At 49.5% G+C, this 27,021-nt stretch overlaps 1 protein-coding gene across 5 annotated transcripts in view; it reads left to right on the plus strand.

Moving 5' to 3' along the window:
- Positions 1 to 27,021, plus strand: part of AGAP1 (ArfGAP with GTPase domain, ankyrin repeat and PH domain 1) — a 510,942-nt gene that overhangs the window by 301,699 nt on the left and 182,222 nt on the right. For all 5 annotated transcript variants that reach the window (XM_072961884.1, XM_072961886.1, XM_072961882.1 and 2 more), the window contains exon 10: positions 14,296 to 14,400. In XM_072961884.1, the coding sequence (XP_072817985.1) occupies positions 14,296 to 14,400 (105 nt within the window). The remainder of the gene's footprint in view (positions 1 to 14,295; positions 14,401 to 27,021) is intronic.

The following is a 27,021-nucleotide window of genomic DNA, read 5'->3' on the forward strand; positions in this document are numbered from 1 at the left end:
TGTGGTGACCCTACTGGACAGAGCAGGTCCAGAGCTGGGGGTGCTTAAGCTGATGAGGAGATGCCGCCTGGGCGAGGGGTGGCAATAGGAGGGGGATCTTCTGGGCCCAGCGGGCGCTGAGGCTCTGGGGGCTGAGGACACTGTGCTTAGCGACAGCTGTCACCAGTATGGCAGTGCTGCTGGAGGAAGTCCGCTGTGGGTGTGATGGGGAACAGGAGCACGCTCGGTCTGAACAGGGTGAGAATGAGCTACCTGCGGGCCAGGGAGAGCTGGTCAGGGCCGTGCATGAGATTTCCTAGGGGCAGAGTGTAGCTTGCAAAGAAACCAGCTCTCACAGGGGCAGCCTCTCAGCCAGGTGTGTGAGCTGTCGCTGGACAGGTAGAAGGACAGCTAGAAGGAAGCAAGAACAGAGTGCTCCAAGGAGAACACGTTTAAAAGTGTTAGTCAGGGGAGAAAAGACGGAGCTCCCCTGCAGAAGACTAATGGATGACTGACGGAGAAATAAAAACCGTCTCACAGTTTACCTGATGTGTTCGATCTGGCTTCCGGGCTCAGACACCCCGCTCACATGCATTTTAACAAACGGTTGCCACGGCGTGTGTGATGTCTGTGCTGACGACTGGGTTGAGGGGTCATCTGCTTGAGTGAAAAAGCAGCTGCAGGCTCTGCTGTTGCTTGTACAGGAGCTCCTCTCTGCCGCATTCACATTGTCACTGTGCAGTCACGCAGTTTGTATTTTGGGAAACGCCTGCCGTCTCACGAAGGGGGTCCCTCCATCCCCAGCCTCGCTCTGTGACCCACTTGGATGCCTGGCTTCCGAGGGAGGTGGCTGAATTCAGTCTGATTTTCTTTAGTAGAAGTCACCCTGGCTCTGAGTGGGGCTCATCGCTAGCTTGTGATGTGCGCCCATGGGTTTGTGTGTGGTCCTTGCCTCCGGGGGGGTCTGGGTGGGAGGACAGGACTGCCCGGAGGGTGATGGAGCGGCTCTGGTCCGCCGCATGGTCCCCCGGTCCTGGACGGCGGTCAGTGTCCAGGGGTGGCCCCAGAGGTGTCACCCGGTGGCCACTAAATGCAGATCCTGTCATCCCTGCTGCTGAAATCCCGGTGACAGGAAGGGGCAGGGTGAGGGGGAAGGAAAACAAGGCGATCAGGAGATAATAGTAACTAGGAGATTCAAGAAGGGGCTGCGGGTCCAGGTTGCTGTCAGTTTCTTTTCTTTCAGTGAGGAGGGGCTTTTGTGTTGTTGCTTCACGTTACCCCAGTGTCGTGTATTGCAGCTGCATTTTTTTTTTTCGTCACCCCTGTCTGGAATTCATTAGGTTCTTGTTGGGACTGAGTCGTTCAGCTGGACCGAACGGGCAGCCACATCTCCTCTGTGTTACTCAGAGTCAACATGGTTTTTAAAAAGAGGGAGAAAACCAACAAACTTTTCCCCTTCCCCATCATTGTTCTCTGTCTGGTTATTCCGTTGACACGGAATTAAATTGGATTCTGTGTCCATCATTATTAAAATGTGAAGTGTGTCGGTCACAAAGCATACATTTCGGGGCAGTTGGCTGAATAATTCTTTTCTTTATTATCCCAAATTACTGCTGAGCTCTGGAGAGGGGAGCAGTTTAGCCAATTATTGCCATTTGAGCTGGATTTGTGGGTGATTAGCTCCTGGTCGAATCCAGTCCCGGCCGGCGCTTTGAAGCCCTGCCGTGTGATTTTCTCAGCGGTGAGGTAGGAATAGACGCGGCTAATGACAGGAAGGTCGCGCGGGTGAGCTGACCTGCGCGTGGTGCGGGCTTGGGTTTCGCAAATAGGGCACCCACAATAACAAGTGTGTCACTAACCCCGCCGTGCATAATCGGGGCTTTATAGGATGGCCCGAGATGCTGACAGCTCAATTAAAGTGTAACCCTTTGTACCCTACAACCTGGCAGAATGACAGAAATATTACTAACCAGAAGGTTGGGGGGGATCACGGGGGAGCTGCTTAAAGATCCAGAATCATCTCCTAGTCCCTTGGCCCCCTCCCCCAACCCCGTCCACCAGCTGGAAGCAAAGCTTCCATTTGTGGTATAATAGATCCTCTGGAGGAGGGCTGGGGAGCAGATACTACGATTAAAAAAAAAAAAGAGTTCAGCGAAGGGGGGCTTCCTGCTGTTTCTATGGAAACACTTTAAACGAGGCGGAAAGTGAAAATGGTGGAGCAGTGGTCGCGCTCGCAGGTACTGGTCACGTTGGGCCATCTGTTAGTTGCGTCTCAGCCCCGGGTGTGTAAACTTGCTGGGGTGTTTCCGTTCGTGCAGGACCCGGGAAGCCAGTGACCTGGGGTTACTTTCTTGCCTCCCGTGAATGCCCGTTCCCGGTTTTCTCCTTTCACTTAAGAATATTTTCTGCACCTAGAACCACAAGCTGTTCTGATCCACGGTGGGGCTATCATCTGGTCATTTTTGTCACACTTGCTTTTTCCCATTAAACCTATAACATGTGGGTCACTCATCCGGATTTGATTCGGCGGCATTTTAATTGAGTGACGGGGTGTTACTCCTGCCCCACTTTTTAACTTTTGGTTTTAGGTTTTTGATGGATTGCTTTGATATTGGGAGATACTTTGGATTTGGGGAGATATTTTAGAAGTAGGAATATCTATAAATGGTAATTATTCAGAAATAACTGTGCAGGCTAGTCAGGCAGACCTGGCCCCCAGAGGTCTCCCAGCCCATGGAGGGGAAGTGAACCATGTGTCTGCTGGGGTGTGCTCGATTCGAGGTGCCTACCAGACACGCAGGGAAGGAAGAGCAGGACTCGAGCGAGCGGGGAGTGGAGAGCCGCGGGGCGAGCGTGGGAGGTCCGGCCTGTGCCGCGTGTTGTGCTGGGCGCCGATGGATGAGACCATTTCCCTGCCCAGCCTGTTTGTACACCGTTGCACTAGTCTTTCAGGACTTTCTAAACAAAGTCTGTTACCAGCCAAACCTGGACCCACTCGCCTGTGTGCAGTGAACCACCGCCACCACCAGGATGTGGTGAAGGGAAGTGTGGTGCTGATCACAGGACGCCCAGCAAGGAGTCCAGGCAGCTAGTGCCGAAAAGACCCAAATTCATCAATGGCTTTCAGGGAAAGGCTTTTAAGGACAGGGTGAGGGAGGGGAGGTTGCCGGCTCGTGGACATTCTGCTGATGGTGGTGAGGGAGTCAGAAGCCAGTAGCATCAGCTTTCTGGCTCCAGCCGCTCTGGGGTCTGTGTGCTGGTGGGCAGCACAGAGTTAACCTCTTCCACCTGGTGGGGCTTTCCGTGTCTGCAGGGCAGCTCAGGGATACACTCAGAATATTGTGTGTAGCCCTTGAGGAAGAGCTGAAGGTCCTTGACTTTGTTTAATGAACTGTTATTATTTTGTCTTGCTTGACTGTTTTTCTTTCTTTCTGCATTTTCTCAATTTCTCTGATTAGATTTATTCTTTGAGACTCAGGGAAGGCCTAGGAGGCTAAAGTTTTTCTACAGAAAAGACACAGGCGGAGGACCTGGGGAGAGGGGCAGTCGGTCTGGGAAGGCCCCGTAGGGTCCTCCTCGGTGACAGTGCCACAGCCTGGGGGGGCTTAAAAATAGACGTTTATTTTCTCAAAGTCTTGAAGTCTGGAAGTTGAAGATCAAGGCGCCGTCCTTCCTTTGAGCTCTCTCCTTGGCGTGTCGTTGGCCATCATCGCCGTGTCCTCCATCCTCCCTGCGTTTGCAGGTGCCCTGATCCCTTCCTGTAGGAACTCCAGTCACACTGCGTTAGGGCCCGTCCTAAAGGCCTCACTTACCCATAAGCCTTTGCAGGCCCTGTCTCCAAATATATGGGTCAGGACTTTAACATAAAAGTCTGGGGGGATGTAATTCAGCCCAGAACAACTATTACCTGAGGGTCCAGGCGATGCTTGTCTGAGTTGAGGTTATGGGAGCCCAGAGCCCAGGACCCCGCAGCTCGGTGCTAAAGTGTAAAGGGTCTTCACCAGGATGGCAGGGAGTAAGGGGAGGATACAAGATGGGACCTTGGGGGGAAAAACAATGTGTCAATTTTAAATCAAGTCAGTGGCTGCCGACTGCTTCTGCGTGGGTCCACGTCCTTTAGCCGGGCTCAGTGTCTGTCTTCTGGGAAAGGGCCAGGTAGCGAGTTTTAGGCTTTGCGAGTCACACGCTCCTTCTTGCCCCTCCTGAGCTCTCCCAGTGCTGGGTTTGAGAGAATGCACATGCCTGCGTTCCGACGAAACTTTATTTACTGGAAGAGGCAGATTTGGCCCCCAGGCCAGACTTGACCAGCCCCAGTCCTGCAGAATTCCTGGCGCTCACAGTCCCTATTAAATAGAGTGCACTGGCGTGGAGATTCCTATTAGAACAGGAACGCGCACAACACTCTCGATTATCCATCCAGCACTCACGACGGGGGGGTTCGCTGGCGTCAGTGCGGTGCCGTGTGTAAGTGATGGAGGCAGGCCGGGCGGGCCGCGCGGACCCGCCCCCCACAACAGACGCCTCAGTGTGCGAATTTCCTCCCCCCTGGGTCTAGGCATGCTCTTGGTAAAGTGTATGTTTGTTATCAGCGAGGGACGGCCTAGCACGATGAGAGAGCAGGAACAGGACAGAGAGAGAAGTCTCGTTCTCGAGAGGGGGATCTCAGGAGGGACGCAGCGGGGGGCCACGCCCCGAGGAGAAGGATGTCCCTGTCCCTCGTCTGAACGATCGACCCCTGTGCTTCCCCAGTTTCTCATGATGAAATTCCATCCACCTGCCACTCACCCAGATGCGCTTGTCTAGTTTTTTTTCCTTCCTTCAGGTCAATTAAGCGTAAGTAAACCACAAGTCTAATATGTGTTACAGGGAACATCTTGATTCGAACAAAAGTACTACATGCAGATGCGAAAATTGAATGATAGGTGAGCAGACTCTGGTAAAGATGCCAGCCTCTCTCTGCGACATTTTAGAAATTCACAGAAATCTTTGACTGTTACCATGAGAATATACCCAAAAGTACTAAGAATGTGAATCACAAGACACTGAGGAACCATTCACAGGTGTTCCTTATGGAACCAAAGGAGGACTCGAAATGCACTTTTTTTTTTAAGCAGCAGAAATGCTAAACGTTTCTGAATTTGTGCGGGTGGATTAAAACCCTGGAAAAACAATTGTCTTTTTCAACTTGGTGATTAGGAAGCTCTTGGCACCCCCTCCAGTGCAGAAGGATAATTCAATTTATATCACTGCTGAATCACACACGGACTCTCCTCTTCTTTCAGTCAGATGCATGTGTGATCTCCAGCGGCTGTTAAAGCAGATGAGAAATGCTGCCTCACAGCAAAGATCTGTGCTTCCTGGGGGTGCCTGCGGATGCTCTGATCTTTCCACGGCGCAGCCTGCAGCTGGCTGGGGCTCCGTGGCCTTGCAGGACCCTGGCTGTTAAATGTTCCCCCAGTGTCGCAACGATCTCTGTGCTAGCCGACGCCAATGCCACTGGTCCCTCCAACTCCAAACAAAGACAGATTTGCCTGGTTACAACCCCCAGTCTCTAGTGCAGTCAGTAAATCTTTGTTGGTAAATAATTGCTATCGAGCAGACTTTTAATATAAATTTATGAGTGGTGTTTTATCATAGCTTGGGGCTGCAGCGAGCCCTGAGTGATGGATTTCAGATAGCACTTACATTCATTACATTAACTTTGTAAGTTATTTAAAGCTTGTACACTTAACATTGCTTTTGGCTTTCAATGACCTCTTGGGGCTCGGCAAAAAATACACGTGACTAATACAGAGAATGCAACCAAAAGTCAGTTCTGCTCTTTGCTCCACTACAGAAAAAGTTCCTTGAGCCGAAAAAGCAAGCAGTGCCTGCCTGGAATCTGATATTTTGGTTGTAGGTCATTCGTGTCAGTCTTCCTGATGTCTCAGTAAATCAGCTAGGTGATAGCAATTAGGACATTTGCCATTTCCAAGTAAGATAAGAGGAGTATTTGAGATGTCACAGAGCCCTTAAATTTCTTACTGTGCAAACAAGTAAAAGATGTTAAAGCTTTAAAGTTGGTCTGGAGAGTGAAACAGGGAGGTGACGTAGCAGCCGGTTATGAGTACAGCCTGTTGCTCCCGGCCCATCCTGCTGCGCTGGTTATCTGTTGCTGGTAGTTAAACCACATCACAGTGGTTTAAAACATTAACCATTTCATTATTTCTCATGATTCTGTGGGTCAGGAATTGGACCAGGGATATGGGGGACAGCTCATCTCTGCTCCACAAGATGCCTTCTAGGGCCGGAGCATCCGAGATCACTTCTTCACTCACACGTCTGGTGCCTCAGCAGATATGGCTCCTGCAGCTGGAGGTTGATGCCAATAGGTCAATGGCCATCGTATATCCAAGACCCCAGTTCTCCGCCATGTTGTCTCAAGACCGCTCCCTCTTCACTGTCTTCCTAGCAGGGTGGTCCAGATTCTTACAAGGATGTTAAGGTGCAAAGCAGCAGCTACCAGTACCTCTTAAAAACTTTGACCAGAACAATAGCATAATTTCCACTACATTCTGTTGGTTAAACGGAGTCAGAGGGCCCAGGACAACACAGGGAGCTGGGTTTTTTTGAGAGTTGTCTTTGGAGACTAGTTACTTCTGTGTGCCCTCCCACATGCAAAGTCCCCTCGCCCCAGCCCCAGATTCACAGAGTCTCACCCCCTCGTGTCATCTGGCTCAGGCTTGAAGCCAGGACTGTCATCTACATCAGGTACACGTGTAGATGAGCCTCCTGGAATTTGATCCTTTCCATCTGAAGACCAGATACTCAAGAGACGAGTTACCTTACACACATTTGCCCACACACACACATACACACACACACGCAGTGCTGACACAGGCACAGGAGAACTGCAGCACATACTTTATTCCAAAAAGGAGGAGAGACAGCAGACCTGTGGCTCTTGCTGGTCCACAGCAGTTCTGAACCCACCAGGCACGTGTCACTCCCACCCTGCCCCAGGCACTGAGGCTGTGTTCTGCTCCTGGGGCATCCTCCCTGGCCCTGGGCTCAGCTGTCTGAGCTCACAGCTGTGTAACTTTCTCAGCCTGCTTCCTGCTAGACTTAGGTTGAAGGCCCAGAACCTCTTTTTGTTTTGAACCTCCTCTGTGCTTTTTAGTCCAAAGTGGTAGGATTCCTTTAAAAACCTTGTGGGTGTCCTCTGTGTCAAATTGTCATCCATTAGACAAAAGCCAACCCACAAATTCCTATCTCTAATCCGCAAGTCTTCTCTAGTGGGAAGGGTCCTTAAATCTTTCTGAGTTTTCAGAAAGGGAATCTGGCTGCCGCAAGCTCTGTGGAATCTTCATTCTGAGATCACACCGGCTGGCGTGCCCTGGATTTGATCTTCGTTCTAAGGCCAATTGTTAACTCTTGGAGTTTTCTGCTGGCAGTACGGGCTGGGATTGAGAAACAGCTTTTCTCATGGTCTGGTCCAGCAGGGTTTTTAAATTGGAAATATTTTTCCTAATTCTGCTTGAAAACTACCTTGAACTCTTCCCCCTCCTCCCAGATTTTTCAAAGCAGGTAACATGTTTGGCATTCTGCTCAGAAATCTTAGGCTCCTGGGTTCACCAGGCACCCTGGCTGTGCTGCACGTTCCCGCAGGCAGCAGGTCTGCTAACTGTCTGTCCTGCCAGTGCACAAGTCGGCCCCCTTTCCCCAGCCTCAGGGAGCATTTTCCTCACAGTCCTTCCAGCTGTTAAGTCCCTGCCAGCCTCAGCCAGCTCCCTGCTTCCAAGCCAGCGCCACGTGGTTTTGATTTCTGTTACAGCAGTGCAGGAGGCTAATTCTGTTTTTCTAATCTATTTTTTAATAATACGCTACCCTAAAACTTAATGGTTTGAAAAAAACTATTATTATTTTTCATAATTCTGTGGTTCAGGACCATGGACAGAGCACAGCATGGCTTCTTGGTCAGCGCTCCCCAAAGCGGAAGCTGCCAGGATTTCTTCAGGTTTAAACCCTGTGCAGACAGCATCACTTCAGCTGCTTCTGTTGGTTAAAGTGAGTCTCAGGCACCTCCAGGTCCCTGTGGGATGATTTACACAGGGGCATGAATACCACAGAGAGTGGTGCATGAGGAGCTGTCTTGGACCAGCTGCCAAGTTGGCTGTGTGAGTTGGGCAAGTGACATAACCTCTCTGTGCCTTGGTGGTCTGCTTTGTAGAATAGGGGTAATCCTAGTAATTACCATCAGGTCGTCATAAGCTTTCTGTGAGTTAATACCGTAAGGCTCTTAGAGCAGCATCTGGCTCACAATGAGCCCAATGTTGTTTTGGAATAAAAATGCTTCAAAACAGATGCATAAGCCTCATGACAACCAATTAAAGCACTAACTGTGATTGAGGTCTAGGCTCTGATAGCTGGTCAGTGAGAAATGATCTTAAGGAATCGTTTTTACATGTACAAAAATGGCAACTGAAAGATAGGCCAAGTATGCGTCTTGACATTGTGCCGTGCGGGCTTTGCCTGGGGTTACATAGAATCAAAGCGACTTAGCATCACAGGGGCCGTCAGCGCTCGCTGATGGGAACTGCCCGCCCGCGTGTCTCTGGCTCAGAGCCTTCCGGCCTCTGTCATCTTCTGGCTCCTGGGATCATGGCTTCATGTCCTTCAGAAGTTTAAAAAGAACTATTTTTAGGGTTCTCCATTTTCTTGGTACTTGGAGTAGAAAGTGCGCAAGTTCGAGACGACAGAGTCTCAGGGATACAGCCTAGGGGCTCAGCCTGACGCAGGGAGGGGCTGCCGGCTCATGGGTGTGTTCTGCTCCGTCTGCTCCTCCCTGGAGGGAGGCCCTGGTCCTCTCCCTGCAGCACCTGGGGGGAGGCTGACTTTGTCTGGAAGAGTGTCCTACAGTGTCTGAGCGCTGGAGCCTTTTGCTTCCGGAAGAGGCTGGGACTAAGAAGGGGCTTGGTCGTGTAGCCGCGTGATGAAACGTCTTGTTTGGCCTTTGTGGCAGCTGTCCTTGGTCCTTCAAAGTAAGGGCATGCTGGGGACGGGCTCGCCCCCACCCCTGGAGGGCAGCTGACCCCTGCTGAAGCAGCTCTGGAGGTCCAGACCCACGGCTCGCTGTCCCCAGGGGTGCTTGAGCAGTGACTGTGACCCTGGGCAGGGATCGCACAGAAACATTAGTCCAGCAGATTCAGGGCTGAATGGTTTGACAATCCGTTAGATTCTGAAATTCTGTGATTCTCACTTGATATAAATATTCTTTAAAAATCAGTGTTCGGAATTAATTTAAGAAAAAAATAGAAAGCAAGCAAAAAAAAAGAAAAAAATACAAAACCCACGTCTTTAATCCAGAGAAGCTATTTGTCAAGTCTCCTCATCTGAAGTCCAGTTGAGCCTCTGATTGCAAAAAGTCATCTCACTGCCTCCGAAGCCCTGGCCTCATACCTTAACTCATCAAAGAGCCCATGCCTCATCCTGTTTTTCAGGATGGGGCTCTTATTATTTATAGAGAGATCTCAACACTGTTCTCTGGGTTCTCCTAGTGCTTTGGCTGACCTTTGCCAAAGGTTCACACCTCTAAGTGCAGAAGTGGGCTGAGAGCTGTGGGCATTAACTCCAGTCCTGGGCTCTGCCGGGCCTCCCCCTCCAGGAGGTGCAAGTCTGCGGACGGCTGTTGTCTGAGTGATAGGTTAGAGGGCCAGAGCCTTCGTCCAGTCCCCACAGCTGTCTTCTGGCGACTCTTGGCCAGAGGTCGCAAACAGAGAGGTGTCTGCATCTGGCCAGAAGACATACTGGGCTCAGCCTGAATTACATACAGGTGGTGTATGATCTGTTGCCAGTGCTCCAGAGTAAGAAGCCATCGCTTAAAACTCCAGTTTTCCTCCTCCTCTTGTGCAGTCAGGAAACCTGGCAGCACAGATGCAGAGGGGCCCGTTCCTGGCCTGCTACGCCCTGGCCGGGCTTCTCCAGCCCACTGAGCAGGCCTTCTCCAGTTTGCAACAGCCCAGACCACCCCCTTCCTGGAATTTTTTTAGTAGCCTTGAGATTTGCTTCCATAAATCCTCCTCGTGTTCTCCCTTCTCAAGGACGCTCAGAGTCAAGGGCATTCCCGGGGTACTCTAAGATTTAGCAAACAGAAATCTCTTCCTCTGGATCCCTGTGCAGTATATTTTAAGGAAAAGATTTGAATTTGTTCATGTTACAATAGTGCCTGTCTGTTCTCTGCTATGTGAGTATAAAATAGTAAATATAAAATAAAATATAAAACACAAGCATTGCTGGGCCACTGCAGTCCAGGCCTCTTACTGCCTCCTGGGAGAGGAGTTGGGCTGGAGGAGCCTGCCAGGATGCCTGGTCACCCAGTGCTCTCAGGTGTGGCGTCTGTGCCCTGGGAGGAGGGGCTGGTGCTTCGGGACTGAAAGCTTTAGGCCAGGCAGTGGTGGGGACACTTGTGGGTAGGTGGACCACTGCGGTCATGCCTACAGGCAGACACTTAGCAGTCCAGGAACGAAGAGGGCAGGGTATCTGGTTTTATCACTTCCCATCAGCTAACAAGCTGCCTTAGCTCTGTCGCTCAGTTCCTGTCTGTAACAGGGGAGCCATGACAACTCTGCCACCCTGATCTGCTGTTTCTGGGGAGCAAGTCAGAGTGAGCATGACTGTGCCCAGAAACACATCAACACATGTGAGCACTCAGGCCACCTAAAGAAAAGTGCACCTTACCTGGTCCAGCTCTGCTGCAGACCGGGAGCCGGGGGACCCCAGCTTGCGCACAGCTGTGACAATCAGCTCAGTCTCCACAGCGGTCTTGGGGGAATGGGGAGTCTTGGGGGGGCCTGAAGGGCCAAGGCTGGAGGGCAGAAACGTGGCTTCTCAGGCCCCCGGGTGGGCTTCAGGCCTGCTGAATTTTGCAGCATCTGAATAGTACATGTAATCAGATAATCCTGCAAGACGAACCACAGAGTTTAAGATTGTCCAGATTTGGATTTTTTTTTTTCAGCAAGACGTTAGGTTTTGCCTTCACCAAACCAATCAGCCTAATTTACTTGCCCAGAAAACCCTGATGTGATCTCATCACACAGCCTCCTGATTGGAAACTTTCCCTTTATACCCTTAAGAAACAAGTCCTTACACCTCTCCTGAGGGAGTGTAGGATTTGCTCATGAAAACACCCACAAGATAGCCATCCTGTCCTTCCATCCTTCCATCTGAGCAGAGCCGCCGGGGCGTGAGCTGCGGTCTGTTTGTCTGTTTGCTTCTGAAGACTGGGGCAGCCCAGGGCAGCTCTCAGCCACCCGTAAGGCAGCGACCCGCCTCTGGTGTTGTTGGAATTCCCTCTGAAATGGGTGGTGGGAAATGTGAGCCTACAGGAGAACTGTGTCAAGTCTCATTTTACTGAGTTTTAAAATCTTAGCGATCCCACTGGCGAAGGACATTTAATGATTACGAGTGATTGCTGTTTCATGATCACGTCACTGGCAGCGACTGCCCCTTCTCCCGCCAGGTCTTTCTGTGCCGTGGGACTTGCATTGCCTTGGTTTTGTTACCCAGTCCAAGCTCATTCTGCTTGCTGCACGACAGACCAGTAAAGCAAGAGACAAGGTGTTGGGGCAAGGAATAGTGACTTCATTCAGAAAGCCAGCAGGCTGTGAAGATGGGGAACTGGTGTCCCAAAGAACGGTCTTGCCTGAGTTAGAATTCAGGCTTCTTTTATACTAATAGGGGAGGGGGTGAAGGCAAGCGTTTCCTGCTTCCGCTCAGCCTCCAGGGGGAAGGGGTTCACTTCTTCCTTCCTGCACTCAGCCCCAGGGGGCCTGGTCAGGACGCTTCCTGTGAGCTAAGTTTAGCAGGTGTTTTAGCTTAGTGTTCGTTACCTGGGAGGCAGGGCTCCCAGAGACGGGCCATTGTGTGTAGTTGCAGCTTACAGGCAACGTCCCCTTAGTGACTTGAACACAAAGGTTAAAGTGAAAGAAGCAGGTCTGATACGGAGTCAGATTTGTTCTTCCCTATTTCACTTTGTAACTGAAGTTTTCTTCTGGGCCTGGTTCCTTTTGTTGATCTCAGTGCCGTGTTTGGTTTATGTAGGTTTAGATTCTAAGAAATCAGAGTATGTAGTGTTACCCTGTGTGCTTTCTTTAAGAACTTGCAAAGAAATAATCTTCCCAAGGTTTTACTTGTGAGTTGCTTCAAACTTTGGAAGACTTTCCCTCAGAGACAGTGTTTAAGTGGTGCTCAGAGTGCCAAGCAGGCTCATAGTCCATTGTATTTGTCAGATTTGGTGTAAAAAACAATGTCATGATATTGATAATTAATTGAAACTTAATTCCTTCACGTAAACATGCTTACTTGATTTTTTTAAACTTTTTTAACAGTTTTTATTGATTTATAATCATTTTACAATGTTGTGTCAAATTCCAGTGTAGAGCACAATTTTTCAGTTATACATGAACATATATATATTCATTGTCACATTTTTTTTCCCGTGGGCTACCATAAGATCTTGTGTATATTTCCCTGTGCTGTACAGTATAATCTTGTTTATCTGTTCTACAATTTTGAAAGAACCCTTCTGTCCCTTCCCACCCTCCGCCCCTTGGCAACCACAAGTTTGTATCCTATGTCTATGAGTCTATTTCTGTTTTGTATTTGTGCTTTGTTTGTGGTGGTGTTTTTTTTTAGATTCCACATATGAGCGATCTCATATGGTATTTTTCTTTCTCTTTCTGGCTTACTTCACTTAGAATGACAATCTCCAGGAGCATCCATGTTGCTGCAAATGACGTTATGTTGTCGGTTTTTATGGCTGAATAGTATTCCATTGTATAAATATACCACATCTTCTTTATCCAGTCATCCGTTGATGGACATTTAGGCTGTCTCCATGTCTTGGCTATTGTAAATAGTGCTGCTATGAACACTGGGGTGCAGGTGTCATCCTGAAGTAGGGTTCCTTCTGGATATATGCCCAGGAGCGGGATTCCTGGGTCATACGGTAAGTCTATTCCTAGTCTTTTGAGGAATCTCCACACTGTTTTCCACAGTGGCTGCACCAAACTGCATTCCCACCAGCACTGTAGGAGGGTTCCCCTTTCTCCACAGCCTCTCCAGCATTTGTCATTTGTGGATTTTTGATTGATGGCCATTCTGACTGGTGTGAGGTGATACCTCACTGTAGTTTTGATCATATTTTGGCTCCTGATTGGTAGAATTAAGAGGCCAATTGAGGTTGGTAGAAACTCCCAGGGGGGGGACTCAGGGTGTGTCCGGTTCTATTTCACACCTGCAGCTTCCCTTCTGCCACAGTTCAGGTGAACTAACTGGCATTGGTCGCATGCTTTCTCAGGCATAATTATGATCATGTAAGGTTATGAATGGGCAGCGAGAGGGAGAGTCAGGAAGGCGGTTCTGCTTCCCTTCCGGTACGGCGACAGGAGTTAGGCGAGTCCAGATACGAAAGCCCAAGCTGAAACTGACCGGCACAGGAAGGCACGAAGCCCCGGCAGGGAAGGGAAGGTGCGAAGTCAGGGCGCTGGGCCGGGCAGAGCTCAGGACTGCATTCAGTTTTCTGAACCCAGGAAAACCTAGAAACCAGGCAGAAGGTTTGCTGGAAATTGATGGTTAAAACAAGAATAAATTCTCATCAGTCATCTAAGGAAGACTGGATGAAATATACTTGAAAAGTGTATTGTTTCAAATTCTGAATGGTTTTCAAGAAGACCTAATATGATTTCATTAAAAATGGATTAAAGTAAATTATACACAATTCATCTATTAAATGCCGTTGCTAAGTTTGCAAATGGAATTTCATTTTTAATAAATGAAGATCTGAAATGAAAAACTATAAAATAAAATGTTCTTATTTGCAGATGATATAAGGTAAGAATATGGCTAATGTCTTATTTTTTAGGAAAGGAAATTCAGGTTTCTTCTTTTAGAACGCTGTACCTTTAGGAGCGCCGTATGTGCTTACAAATTGGTCATAGGAGAAGGCATGATGTCGCACATCATGATGGTTTGCATTATATTGTTGGACCAATGATACATCTTAGCACCCATTAACGTTAATGAGTTACGTCAATAATAATGAGTTAAGTTTTACACACACGTACACAAAAGGAAATTGGTTGAATATATATATATAGTATAAAAAGGAAAGGAGGAAAAACAAATTACCAAGCTAAAAATGAGTGTCATTTCCATTTTTAAGATGGCAAAGAGAAAATGAAAGTTGAAGAAGTACCTATGTGTCTGCTCTTTTAAAAAAAATGTACACAAACTTCATAATTTGTATTTAATTTCTATCTGGCTCCGTTTTCCTTCCAGGGCATGCTGCTGAAGCGAAGTGGCAAATCACTGAACAAAGAATGGAAGAAGAAATACGTCACCCTGTGCGACAACGGTGTGCTGACCTATCATCCCAGCTTACATGTGAGTGTCGCCCCCTCAGAGCAGCGAGCCGGCGAGGGGCAGTGGGGGCGGAGGGGGCCCCGGCACAGTGAAGACCCTCGTCTCTGTCGGAGGTTCCAGGAGTATCTGGTCTCCTCCCTCGTGAGCTAAAATAACCCCGCCCCTCGCACTCCATCAGCCCAGGTGTCTTTCCCTCTCCCTTCTCCCTAACAGTCAATCTGTGGCTCTGATTCTACAAAGAATTGCAGTAAAAGGCACAGATGAAGTAAAATTTTAAATTAGAGTAAAAAGACGAGAGCAAATAGTGAAAGAGAAGGGAGAAAACACAGCATCTCTCTGAAAATCTAGACTAAAGGAATCAACTACACTGGGAGCCAAGGTCAGCCCTGAACAGCTGGGAACAAAAACAAGAATTAAATGCAATTCATGCGTCCGTTTTTATTGTCCAGTCAGAACACGTAACCAGTTCATCAGGCAACTTCGTTTTCTCTGTGTGCAATGAAATCTGTTGTACTGGTGACTTATACATAAGAGAGATTAAAAGACAGTTAACTTCATTATGGGGGAAAGGTCGACATTCCGCCCATGGTGAGCTCTTTCAGAAAGCCCTGGTGAAACCATGAAGATGGGGCGTGGTGACCATTCCAGAACAACACAGGCCAGGAATTATGCGTATTTATCTGCCTAATGTGGATAAATGTGTAGATTCGCATATATGGTATGAGCTGGTCATATGGTTATATCACAGCGTTAAGCTTTTCATTTTAAATACTTAAAAAAAATTCCACAGTGATTGACGAGAAGGTAGAAATGAGCAAACTGGAGGAAATGAAAATCTCTCCCCAAAATAGCACCTAGAGAACGGGCCCGCGCACCCTTGGGGGCGTAGACGCCCAGCCATTCCTGCGCCCTGCGCATTCCCCCCCCCCCCGCAAGCTGCAGCGCCCCGCGCGCGACATCAGATCTCAGGCCCCCCCCGCGTCGGCGCAGACGCTGTGTGCCACCCTTTCTAGTGGTCGCAGAACGTTCACTCCGCCGCTGCGCCCCTTTGATTGAACACTGTCTCCAAAGTAGACACCGGGCAGGGAAACTTACCTTGTGAAGTATTCCTGCTGTTGCGAGTGACTCTGATCCGCGTCCTCTTCCGGCTCCTCCGGGCCCTTGTCCGATGCCCTCAGGCAATCTTCCCGGTAGGCTTCCCGAGCTGAAGAGTCCGTGAGCCTTTATGAGCTGTGAGGGTGCTGCCAGATTTCTGGAAAGATCGGTTCAGTTCATCTCCTGGCTTTTCCCCGGTACCCTCGGGAACACTTAGTTTTAAAAGGTAAATAAACAAACAAATAAGTAAATAAATAAATAAATAAATAAATAAAATTTTGAAAGCACCCTTCCGATAGGACAGGTCACGACGGTGTCCTCACTGTGTGACCTGCCTCCTGCGGTGAACTGCCCTTTCCCCTCTCGTCTTCATCTTTCTGAAACGTGTTACAAAGCAGGTGTTTCAGTGGGCATCCCTCAGTATGCTCCCCACGCTTCAGCGTGAAGCTGACTTCTGGGATGTACACTCCTTATTGTACTGAGAAAGTTCCCTTGTGCTTGATTTATTTGGGGTTCTTTGGGGAGGAGAGTCAGGTCACCTCTCCAGTGACCGCCAAGTCAGAGACTTCCTACTGTCCCGTGGGCCTGGCGGGGACAGTCCCGCCCCGTCCAGGTCTGTGGGGCCCCCTCCCCAGAGCGGCTCCTCCATGGGGGGGCTGCCTTTTCCCTGGCGTAGTTCTTCCCAGGACCCCATCAGAGCGAAGCCTCATTCTTGACCCATTTTGCTTTATGTTACTTGGAGAGAGACAAGCAGTCAGAACCTCCTTCTGGCTGGGACCCCCAACCAGGGAAAAGTGAGATCTGGTAGATGATGCATTTCAGGCCACCTTACACTCACCTGCCAAGCCCGGGCTCCGTCAGAGGGACATTGGCTGCTTTCTTGCCAAGGGGAAAAGATGGTAACAACGAAAGAGGATGCTGGAAAACTCCTGTAAGAAGGCTAATGCCCGATTCCTTTTCATCTCAGCCTCTTGATTATAGACTCAATCAGTTCTTCAAAAATCCTCCCACACAGGCTACTTCTTCTGCTGGCCCTCGACTCCGTATTTTTCTTCTTCCTGTGTATGCATGGACATTACTGGAATACAGAAGAGGAGGACAGGGGGCTTTGTTCTGTAATTGGATAGCAGACAAGAGCCAGTGTCATTTTAAAGTGCAATTCAGTTAATGCCAGTCTCCTGGGAACTGAAATTATTGATGTAGGTACAGAGTTCCCTTAGGGAGTGGCTTCATCTGGGAATGGGTTTGACTTACTAGAGCGCGGAGAGATGGCATGACCTTCATTGTCATCCTTCGCTGATTTTGTTTTCACAGCCAAGCTTTGGGGGCACACTTGGCGGGCCAGAGAGTTCCAGGTATATTCTCTGGCATTTGCCTGGAAGGGGTCTGTTCTAGTCTAAGTTGTTAGATCCCTGGCTGCTGAGTTAGTCTGGCATTCTTTGGTTCAGAATGGGAAGAGGTACTCAAGGGGTGTCCGTGGGCAGAATCCTGACTTCCCTTAATAAGACAGTTAGGAGTGTACGGATGTATTGCTAATTCCAGCCCCGTGATTCTACGTCATGGAGAATGGCCCAGCGAGTCTAGCCTGGGAGATGTCAAAAGGCGACAGAACCAAATGATCTCAAGTACCAACCACACTGTTAACACTCACGTCCTAGGTTATCCTCCAAGGCCTTTGATGGCAGAAGGACCGCCAAGGTACTGCATGAGTTCACTGGCCACATGCGATGAAGACATAAGTGATTAAGTGTTGGGGGCATCTTGCCCCAGCTGTGGCTTTGGGTTTCAGTGTTGCTGGTCATCACCCTGTTACTGGCCATGGAGCAGGGGGTCTGCACTGATCCCCAGTAGCAGAGCCCACAGCCTGCTCCTCTCCAGGGAGTGAGGGAGAGAACCTTGCTAAGCAGTCTGACGGTTTCAGATCGAGTTTTTTGATAGTGGAGTAACTGTGCCGGCTTTTGGTGGATACTGCTAACGTTTTTTTTTAAATTAAAGTCTAGTTGATTTACAATGTTGTGTTAGTTTCTGGGTACAGCATAGTGATTCAGATAAACACACACATACACATACATATATATTCTTTTTCAGTGGGGAGGTAATTAGGTTTATTTATTTACTTACTAATGGAGGTACAGGGGGCTGAACCCAGGACCTCCTGCATGCCAAGTGTGCACTGTACCACTGAGCTATACCCTCCTCTCTATATATTCTTTTTGACATTCTTTTTCAATATAGGTTATTACAAGCTATTGAATACCCCTATGCTATACAATAGGACCTTGTGTGTATCCATTTTATATATGTTACTATGTATTTGCAAAACTCTAACTCCCAATTTATTCCTCTCCCTGCCCTTCCCTCCCTGGTAACCACAAGTTTGTCTGTGAGTCTCTCTCTGTTTTGTAAATAAGTTCACGTGTGTCATTTTCTTTTCCGATTCCACATATAAGTGGCATCATGTGATACTTGTCTTTCTCTGCCTCACTTCACTTCACTTTCTGTGACAATCCCTAGGGCCAGTGGCATTGTTTCATTCTTTTTCATAGCTGAGTAGTATTCCATTGTTTACGTAGGTATATACTGCTCACTTTTGATAATTAGATCATTTATTTACCAAAAAGGAAACTGTCATGCTTTTGGTGGGGGTGGGATTTTAATAAGATGATGCTCTAGTAATGGGGCAGGGGTGGGAGTTTGAGAGCAACAGGCTCAAGGCCCATCAGGTAGACACTGTGTGGGGCTGAGCAGTGGCCCCTTCAGAACCAGCATTTACGGGTCGCTGTGCAGCCTTCCCGTGCTGGCAGTTATTCTCCGTGCACACGTGCACTGCTCACAGGCTCTGTCAGGCTGGACCCTGACTCCATCACCAGCCACCTTTGACTTGGTGTCCCGTCAAACCCAAGGACACCGTGAGAGTACTGTGCGTGCTGGATAGCGTGGTCTGTAAGTCTGGACCCTCCTTGCAGGGGCTGCTCTAGGTGGCTCTGGTGTTAATTAGCCAAATTGAAATCCCGGATGTTTGATGATACTGTGAGTCTGAAATCTTCACCAAAAACTCTTAGCAAGTGGAGGTTCATTGAGTCAATTGGACTTCTACGGAAACACCCATCCCAAGACAGGAGCTGCTGAGTGAGATCTGTTTCATGGTAAGACAAAGACTTGGGTCCAGAAAAAACTGTTAATTTGATTCCTCTTTCTTTCTCAAGATGCCGTTACTAAATAATAAAACCTACAACCCCCTTCAGAGAACACATGGGAAACTCAACCAGAACAAGGAAACCGCTTCGGTTTTGTAAACGCTCCACACAGGAGTGCGTCCGACTGCCTTGGTTTTGGTGGGTTGCAGGAAGTTCAGTGCTGCAACCCGGGAGGCCCCAGGCCTGTGGAACAAGTTGGTCACCCTCGCTTCCGGACTGGCCAGCTTACCTGTCCTAGCAGGTCCACTTGGGACTTCGTAAAGACAACCCTGAGCAGGTGACTAGGACTGAAGTTGTGGAAGGCGAGCTGTCGGCTTGTGCGGCTGCCCCGTTGTCTGCATTTTTGATTTTCTGCAAAACTGTGCCTCTGCAAGACCTTTAAAAGCCCTCACCGCGCAACTTTCTTGGGGGAGACACGTATGTGTGTCCTGAAGTTTTATGGCACTTGGCCGGTTCACAGTCTGAGCCGGTGCAGGGCAGCCTGTTCTAAGAGCCTTAGATCCCCTTCCTGTGGACTTGAGTATGAGCCTTAGGGAGCACCTTGATAGAAAAAGGGGGTGGATAATGAGAAAGCGCCTGGACCTCGGGGCTGCATGGTTCAGCTTCACCACCCATTCATCTTCGTGTCGAGAGAGCCGCCGCCAAGGGCACGGCTGAAATTCCTACTGACAAAGGTGTGTGCGGAAGAATTCCCACATGGACCTGTAAGAGGTCACTCATGGCTGCAAGGTCAAGCCAAGGACTTCATGGTCCCCTGCCCAGGGTCTCTCCCGGCTTCCTCGTGAGCGCACGTGGTGGGTGGGGGCAGCCCACCTGGCTGACATCGACGTCGGCATGAACTGCTCACAGTTCTGAAATCCTCCTTCCTGGATTCCTTTCCCATTCTGTGTGTTGCCCGAGTTGGAGCTGATGGGCTGTCATTTTTCCCTGCCGTGCAGAACTGAACTTTTCCTTCTAACAGAACCTTCGTTTCTAACCAAGTGTCAGATGCTCCAGCTTCACGGAGGCTTTGATTCTGCACGTTGCTGACGTTTCTTTGTTTCCCGCCCCACCGCCCCCCAGATGCAGACTCTGAATTGGTATCAGAATGCTGATTTCAGTAAGTCTCTAGTTTCAAAATCAGGCAGAAAAATCCACTTTTTTATTGATGCAAAAATAACAAAAAGACGTGAGGTGGTTTCCTAAGTCAGTGTTCTCCTCAAAAGAAAGATTTCAGCGTAAGAAGACACCTGTGTTGTGAGAGCAACTCTTGCCTGCACCCACTGCCAGTGATTGGCATTTAAAATAGCACAATCCTCACATGAAATTGAGACATTTTAATTCAGGACTGAGGGTTCCCTAAGCATCTGTGATCAGTCCCCTTGGCCAGCTGTGCACCCGTGAGGGAAACCTCACGTTTCTCAAGGTGGTGAACGCTGGCTTCCACTTGGAGAAACTCTCCCTTGGTTTTCCCAAAACACTGCAGAAACCAGACAGAGGACTAGACAGATTCCAAGCCCAAATTTCCAGATGTGGAAGCTTTGAGTCACAGAATGACTGATAACCTTGAGGAGACAGGCCTGTCTTTCTGATAAGAATGATGTCCAGCATGTCTGCTGTGAGCATGATTGGCTTATGACAAGCAACGATTGGACCTTGCTTCCCCCGCGTGGGCCGCAGCGCTGGAAGCTGTCCTCGGTCTGGACGTCCCCTCGCAGGCTGGCTTCTTGTGTTTCCAGCCTCCTGTCCATGGTGCTGGTGCCCCTTCGTGCCCCTCCTCCACCAGGGGTGCTCCCTGGTTTTAGGCGGCCCAGCTCTTCTGGTGCCTCCCGCATCTGTACAGCCCATCTGATGTAGCCTCACTGCGGGCAAGGACTGTGCCCTGCCCCCGCATCTGTCCGGGGCCAGCACGTAGGGGCCACGTTGCGTGGAGCGCGGCGGCCCTGGGGGTCCACGTCCACATCTCTGCTGCTGGACGTTCTGGGCTCCAGTCCTATCATAGACGGTCTGGGCTCTGCTCTAAAAACTGTGGTGAAGAGATCAAGTAAACATACAGTGAAATCATTTCCCAGGTTCTAGTGATGATGAAAATGACACTCATTTTTAGGATCAGTCCTGTAACACAGGTAGTTCTGTTTGACAGGATGTGCTTTGCAGGCCTCACAGCACTTTGCAGACGAGGACACATGATTTATTACTGTGCTGGAGTGGAAGGTGTTGCTAAATATTGAAGTTCTGCAGAATCAATTGCTTAAAAACAAATTCGGGTGAGACTGGGCCTGAGAAACCACCCACAGTGCACAACTAGACCTCCTGAAATGTAGACTAGCTCACGTCAGGGTCAGGGATGACACACACAAGTGTCACAAAGTCTTGGAACAATAGTGGAATCCAAAAACCAAAACAATCCATTTAAGGAAGATTAGGAAAAATACGTAGCTATCAAGATCAGAGGTCTGGAGCTTTACGGCGGCAAATGAACACTTCTGTTCCCATCCGACTGCCTGTTTCAGGCCAAGGGGGCCGGGTTCGTAAAGGATGCATCAGACCAGGACAGGTGCTTCTGCCAGAGTTTCTCATACTGGCTCCACGAAGTACAGAAAAGCCCAGGTGTGTCTGCTGTCACCGGGCCCGAAGGGACAAGCCCTGTGTGCAGGGCTCTGTCGAGGTCGGGACAGAAGCCCAGGACCTGACCTTTCAAGCCAGCGCTGTGGGAATCACCTTGAGGACTGTGATGTGTTCATCTGTCTGCCTCAACTCTGCCTGACGCTCTGCCTTTTCCCGGGAAGGAGCCGAGGCGGTTACGCAGGCGGGGGATGGGAAGGTGCATTAGGACCACGCGCCCGCAGGGTCACGTGGGCGCGTCGGCTGGTACGTCTGCACCCCACAGCGATGGGCCGGCCTTCCTTTTGGGTGCTTTACCTACAGGGTGAAATCATGGGGTGTTGGATCTCTGGCCCCCAAAACTTCATCACCTCCTTCTATCTGAAAGTCCCTTCCTTCCTTGGTTCCCAAAGTGCTCTGTCAGCTTCCCCTCCCCACCCCACCCCGAGTCAGTACCTTCTGGTTGCGGCCCTGGACCCGGCCCCTTCGGTGTGGTTTCCACTCCCGGCCCGGCCCCGCCGTGGTGGCCGGGAGGGCTGAGCCCGGGACTGGGCGGCTCACTGCAACCACGCACCTGTTTCGAGGTGGTCTCGTCTCCGCCCTCCCTCCTCCGTGGGAATTCACCAGGAAGATCCCGGGCGTCACGCTGACCGCGATGGTTTCCTGAGCCACGTGTGGGCTCGCTCCCCCCGGAGTGGAGTCGGGCTTTCCCAAGCCTGTCCCCGCAGGGCGCAGGGAGCAGTGCGTCTGCCTGTGATTCTTTCTCCTTCACTTCTTAGCTCACATCCTGTGTGGATCTGCTTCCCCAGTGGTTTCTTTCCGATGGTCTGTGGTGGAGAGGATTCCCACTGCACGTGGGGTGGTGTCCTCACTCCCTAGCGGGCCCCCCGACCTCGCCTGCTTCCTCGGGCTGCCCTCGTCCCCTCCCAGCCGCTTTGGTTTACTTTCAGCTCCTCGCACCGGCCGGGGTCTGTGGGCTCCAGGCCTTGGCGGATGCAGTTGCTTCCACCAGGAATGCTCATTCCTGCCCTTCCTCCTCGTGGCGTTAGTTCCTGCTTGTCTTCCCAGCTCGGTCTTGAAGGTCACCCCTCTGGGAGCTTCCTCCTCCGCCGCGCCTGGGTGGGCGCCCCTGCTGTGTGCCTCGCCCTACTCTCGGGACATTCCTCTCGTCTCTTGCCTCATTTCTTGGCCTGACTCTCCCACCAGACTGCAAGCTGCTCGGAGCCAGTGACCTTTGGGGTCCTGTGACCGGGGTTTCCCTGGCACCGAGCACTGTCTTGCTGAATGAAGGAAAGAGTGAGGGTGCAGTTAGCCGTATGCGTGGCCTGTCCTCACATCTGCAGGGCTGCAGTTCTGAAACCATAGCGAAGGAAGCTGCCATGTGATGCTTTTAAGCCACAGAAACAGAGGGGAGGGGATAGCTCAGTGGTAGAGCACATGCTTAGCACGTACGAGGTCCTGGGTTCAATCCCCGGTACCTCCATTAAAAAAAATACAAACAAACAGAAATATGTCGCAGTCGCATCCAAGCTCATGTCTGTAATTTGAAGGAAAGATCTCCAAGGTTGGACAGGAGTTTGGGGGTTTTGGTTTGTTTTGGTTTTTAATTTTAGTAAAATACACGTAACACAGAATTTGCCGCCTTTGCCGTTTTTAAGTGTGTGGTTCAGGAGTGATGAGGACGTTGACAGTGTTGTGCGCCCATCGCCACCGTCCCCTCCAGAGCTTTTTCATCTTGCAAAACTGAAACTCTGTCCCCATTAAACCCTAACTCCAAATTCCCTGAAACCTTCCCCCAGCCCCTGGCCCCCACCTTCTGCTTCCTGTTTCTGTGAACTTGGCTATTCTGAGCACCTCATAAGAGCGGGATCACGGAGTATCTGTCTTCTGGGGACTGGTTAGTTTCACTTAGCATCATGTCTTCAAGATTCATCCCTGTGGTGCACTTCCTTCCTTTTCAAGGCTGAATAGTATTCCATTTTATATACATGCGATACCATTGTATATGTACAGCCCACAGACACAGCCAACCACAGATCGAACATACTCAAGCAGAAGAATTCCAGAGAGTTCCAAAGAGCAAAATTTGAATTTGTTACACGCCAGCAACTATTTTCATAGCATTTACATCATATTAGGTATTATAGGTAATCTGGAAATGATTTAAAGTATACGGGAAGATGTGTGTACCACACCATTCGTATAAGGGGCTTGGGCATCCGTGGATTTTGGTGTTTTCAGGGGTCATGGAACCAGTCCCCCCAGACACGTACCGTGTTTTGTTTGTCCGTTCATTTGTGGATCAGCACTTGGGGTGCTTCCTCCTCTTGGCTATTGTGAATAATCCTGCTGTAAAACCATGTGTACAGATTCCTCTTTGGAGCTCAAGCTTTTAATATAAAAACTACAGTCTGGGAGAGCTGTCGAGGGTGGCTGAATTTAAAGATGCCCTGCATTCACCAGGGCCCGGGCTGAGAGAAACCCAGTCCTGAACATGGTAGTGGAGGTTTAATTACCCGACTGCTGGTCTGGACTGCATGTGGTAGGAAAACACTGACCCGGCCCTGCCCACACGGGCCCTCTGTGTTTGCCAAGTACCCTCCAAAGATGAGGCAGGCTGCTTCAGGTGACCTGGGAAATATTTTTGGCATTTCTCCAACCAGTTTCAGATCATGTGACAAATCATTTCTCCTGTATGTCAGTGCTGTCAGACCCATGGAATGACACTGCCACCGAAGTATAAATATTTTCAGGGAGTATCTACAACTTCAGTTAGGAAAAATGCTGCCTATGACACATCCCCAGGAATGGTAGGGTCTTTATCAGAGTCTTATTTCTGCCTAAGGAATTCCTTGTTTATTTTATGTAGCCCTTGGGGTTTGAAAGTGTTTAGATTTACAAATAAAATGGCCAAAATGCAGGCCTCCCACAGTGCACGTGGCCCTGACGTTGAGAGCACAGAATGAACTTAAGTAGGGCGAGGTCGGACAGATAAAGTCTTCGTATCTTTATAAAATTTAAACCACCAGATGGCCTAGATCCTCCCTAACTAATTGTTTTCTGCATTGAAAAATTCATCGGTCTTCTTGCTTTTCTAAAAAAAAAAAAAAAAAGTTTGTGTGTGTCTGTAAATGTACCGACTGAACCGTGTAGCTTGAGGACTGGAATTTTTAAGCTTCTGGTGGGGTCGTGGGACATCGCCTTACCAGGACACAGTGTGACACTTCATCCTTTGTACCCAGCCTGTACCATTGTGTTCTGCATTTTTAGTGTTGCTAATTGTGGCCGGAAATTCTGGCAAAAGGTTAAATAAATCAAAACCGTCCGTGTTCCTCACCGACAGTGAGTTGCTCTCCAGAGCTCTCGTGTGGGAGGACGGACGTGGGGGAGAGTGAGGAAGCGTTCTCTCTCTTCTGCCAAGAAACTGAATTCATCATCAGACTTTACAAATACACTCTTCTCTGGCGACGACCCGGTTGCCGGCTAGGTGGGAGGTCTCGGGAGGAAGGGAGAGGTGGAGGCGGAGGCGGGGAGGCCAGCTTCTTCTCAGGTGCGCCTGTGGCCCCCGATGGAAACCAATCAAGGTGCGATTTATGTTCATTAAGGACTTGTCAAAACTGAAAAATTTTCTAACCAGCAGCAGTCGAGCCGCGGCCCGTCGATGGCTGGGAGTGCCGCCTCTGCTGCATCGGCTGTTTGCCTGTTACAACTCTAGGCTAAAATCCGCTGATGATTACATTAGGCTAAGCTGCGAAGTAAATGAACCGTGTCTTATTTAGGTGCCACTAGCTTCAGTGTAGTCCTGCCCCGCAGGGCACTTGAGAGCGTTTTATGGCTTTAAAATTAGTGTAGCTTCCCATTTGCTGCAGGGTGCTTGCATGTTATGCCTTTGAACTCAATAAGCAAAGGGAAGGGGGCCTTTTGTTTTTCTCCCTTCTTTTTTCTCCCTTGCATTTTAGCAGTTTTGTTTTGCATCTTTTCCAGACGGCATTTTGCAATAAAAACGTCTGACTGCCCTATACATGCTTCCCCCACCGTACCCCCCCCAAAAAAGAAAGAAAGAAAAAGGAGGAAGGGGCAGGAAAAGAAGAAAAAAAGGTAGAAAATATCACCCATTTGCAGGGGACAGTCTTTGCCCCTAGTGCTGCAGAGGGGACGATAGCTTTGCACGTCCCCCCAGTGACTTCCGTCGGAATGGCTGCCTTAAATGGGGACGACACCTTTACTTCAGGAAACGCCCACCTAAATCAGAGGGCCAATATTTCAGTTTTGGGGGGACAAGAGCAATAGGAGCTGACACTAACGGTTTGGCCCTCTTTCCAGCGCTTCATATATAATCTCAGTTAATTGTCGAAACAATCCCATCAGGCAAGCACAATTATTAACTCTATTTTTTTTAATTTTATTTTTTTATTGAAGTGTAGTTGATTTACAGTGTTAGTTTCAGGCGTACAGCCATGCGATTCTGTTATATATTATCATCCCCATTTTTAAAGATTTGGAAACCGAGACCCAGGATGATGAAACAGCGTGCCCCACGCACACGCCTCCTGGGGGATGGGGGGCCCCAGGCCGTTGCACTCTGAGGCCGGGAGGAAGCTGGCTTTGGCCTCTGCGGGCATCCTTAGTTTAGGAAGCCAGGAAGCTATGGTAATCAGTGCGCACTCGAAGTGACTCCGATTATTTTACTGTAAACCACCTCGGTGGGCAGGAAGTAGGCATTAAGAAATCAGGATTACTTCTGAGAAAGCAACGCCTCGCCGGGGAGACACGGCCAGTGAGACTTCTCGACAGGCCTAGTGAACGTCTTAAAACTAGAAGACGTACTTAAGTTTTGTGACGGGCAAAAACTAAAGTGGGAGTTTTTCTGTCCTCTGTTGGGTCAGATAGTAAGGAGAAAAGGCTTAGCAATCATTAGTGCCCCCAGAAGACAGATGTGTGCACTTGTGAGTGCTTTGTATTGTAGCAAATTCATCCCAAGAAACCTGAAGTTTTAAAGAGCTTCAGGTGGACCTAATTGTCATGATGGTGAACCTTCCTACCTAACTCAGAATCTCACTCCTGGTCCAGTTGTTTTAAGCCATATTGAACCACTAAAATACTCGTAGAGTCAAGGAACGGTGCAGGCCCCTTGAAGTTCACTGTCGTGATACTTCACTGCTGCTTGCCTCTGGGAGAGGCCCGCGGTGAGAGGGAAGACAGGAGGGCGTTTCCATGTCCAGCACGTTAATTTTGTACAGGCGAGGTTTGAACACGCATGGGTTACAACTGGATAATATTCAATTTAACTTAAAATGAGAAAAATCTTTCTTGCAGCATAAAGCTCAGTATACTAGGTCAGTCAAGACAGATACAACCAAGAAGCGAGAGGTAGATTCATAATTCAGTTTGGAATTTTCTGCTGTTTTGATTGATACTGTATTAACCTGTCCGCCTGGGCTGGTGTTGGACTTGAGCCCACACGTGTTGGATGCTAGCAGCCCACGCCCTGGAGAGTTTCGCCCTGCCTGTGGCCTCAAGCTCCCTGTGGTTCGTGAAAGGTGCCACCGTTGATCCCCCAAGATGCTTGGCCAACCTCCTGTTGCCATGTCTTAGGTAATTACCCAGGCCTAAGAAAGCATTTGTTCAGAATCACCTGTCGTAAGCACTGCCTTTGCCCCAGTCCCCTTGTGACATCCAGTTTGCCAGGTGCCCTCCTTCTGCGGTGGCCGCAGGTCACGTTGTCGGGTGTTGGTCAAGCGGTCCTTCCGCAGCAGCCCCAGTAGTG

The sequence above is a fragment of the Vicugna pacos genome, chromosome 5, assembly GCF_048564905.1.
Source record: "Vicugna pacos chromosome 5, VicPac4, whole genome shotgun sequence".
In the NCBI taxonomy this organism is placed as follows: Eukaryota; Metazoa; Chordata; class Mammalia; order Artiodactyla; family Camelidae; genus Vicugna; species Vicugna pacos.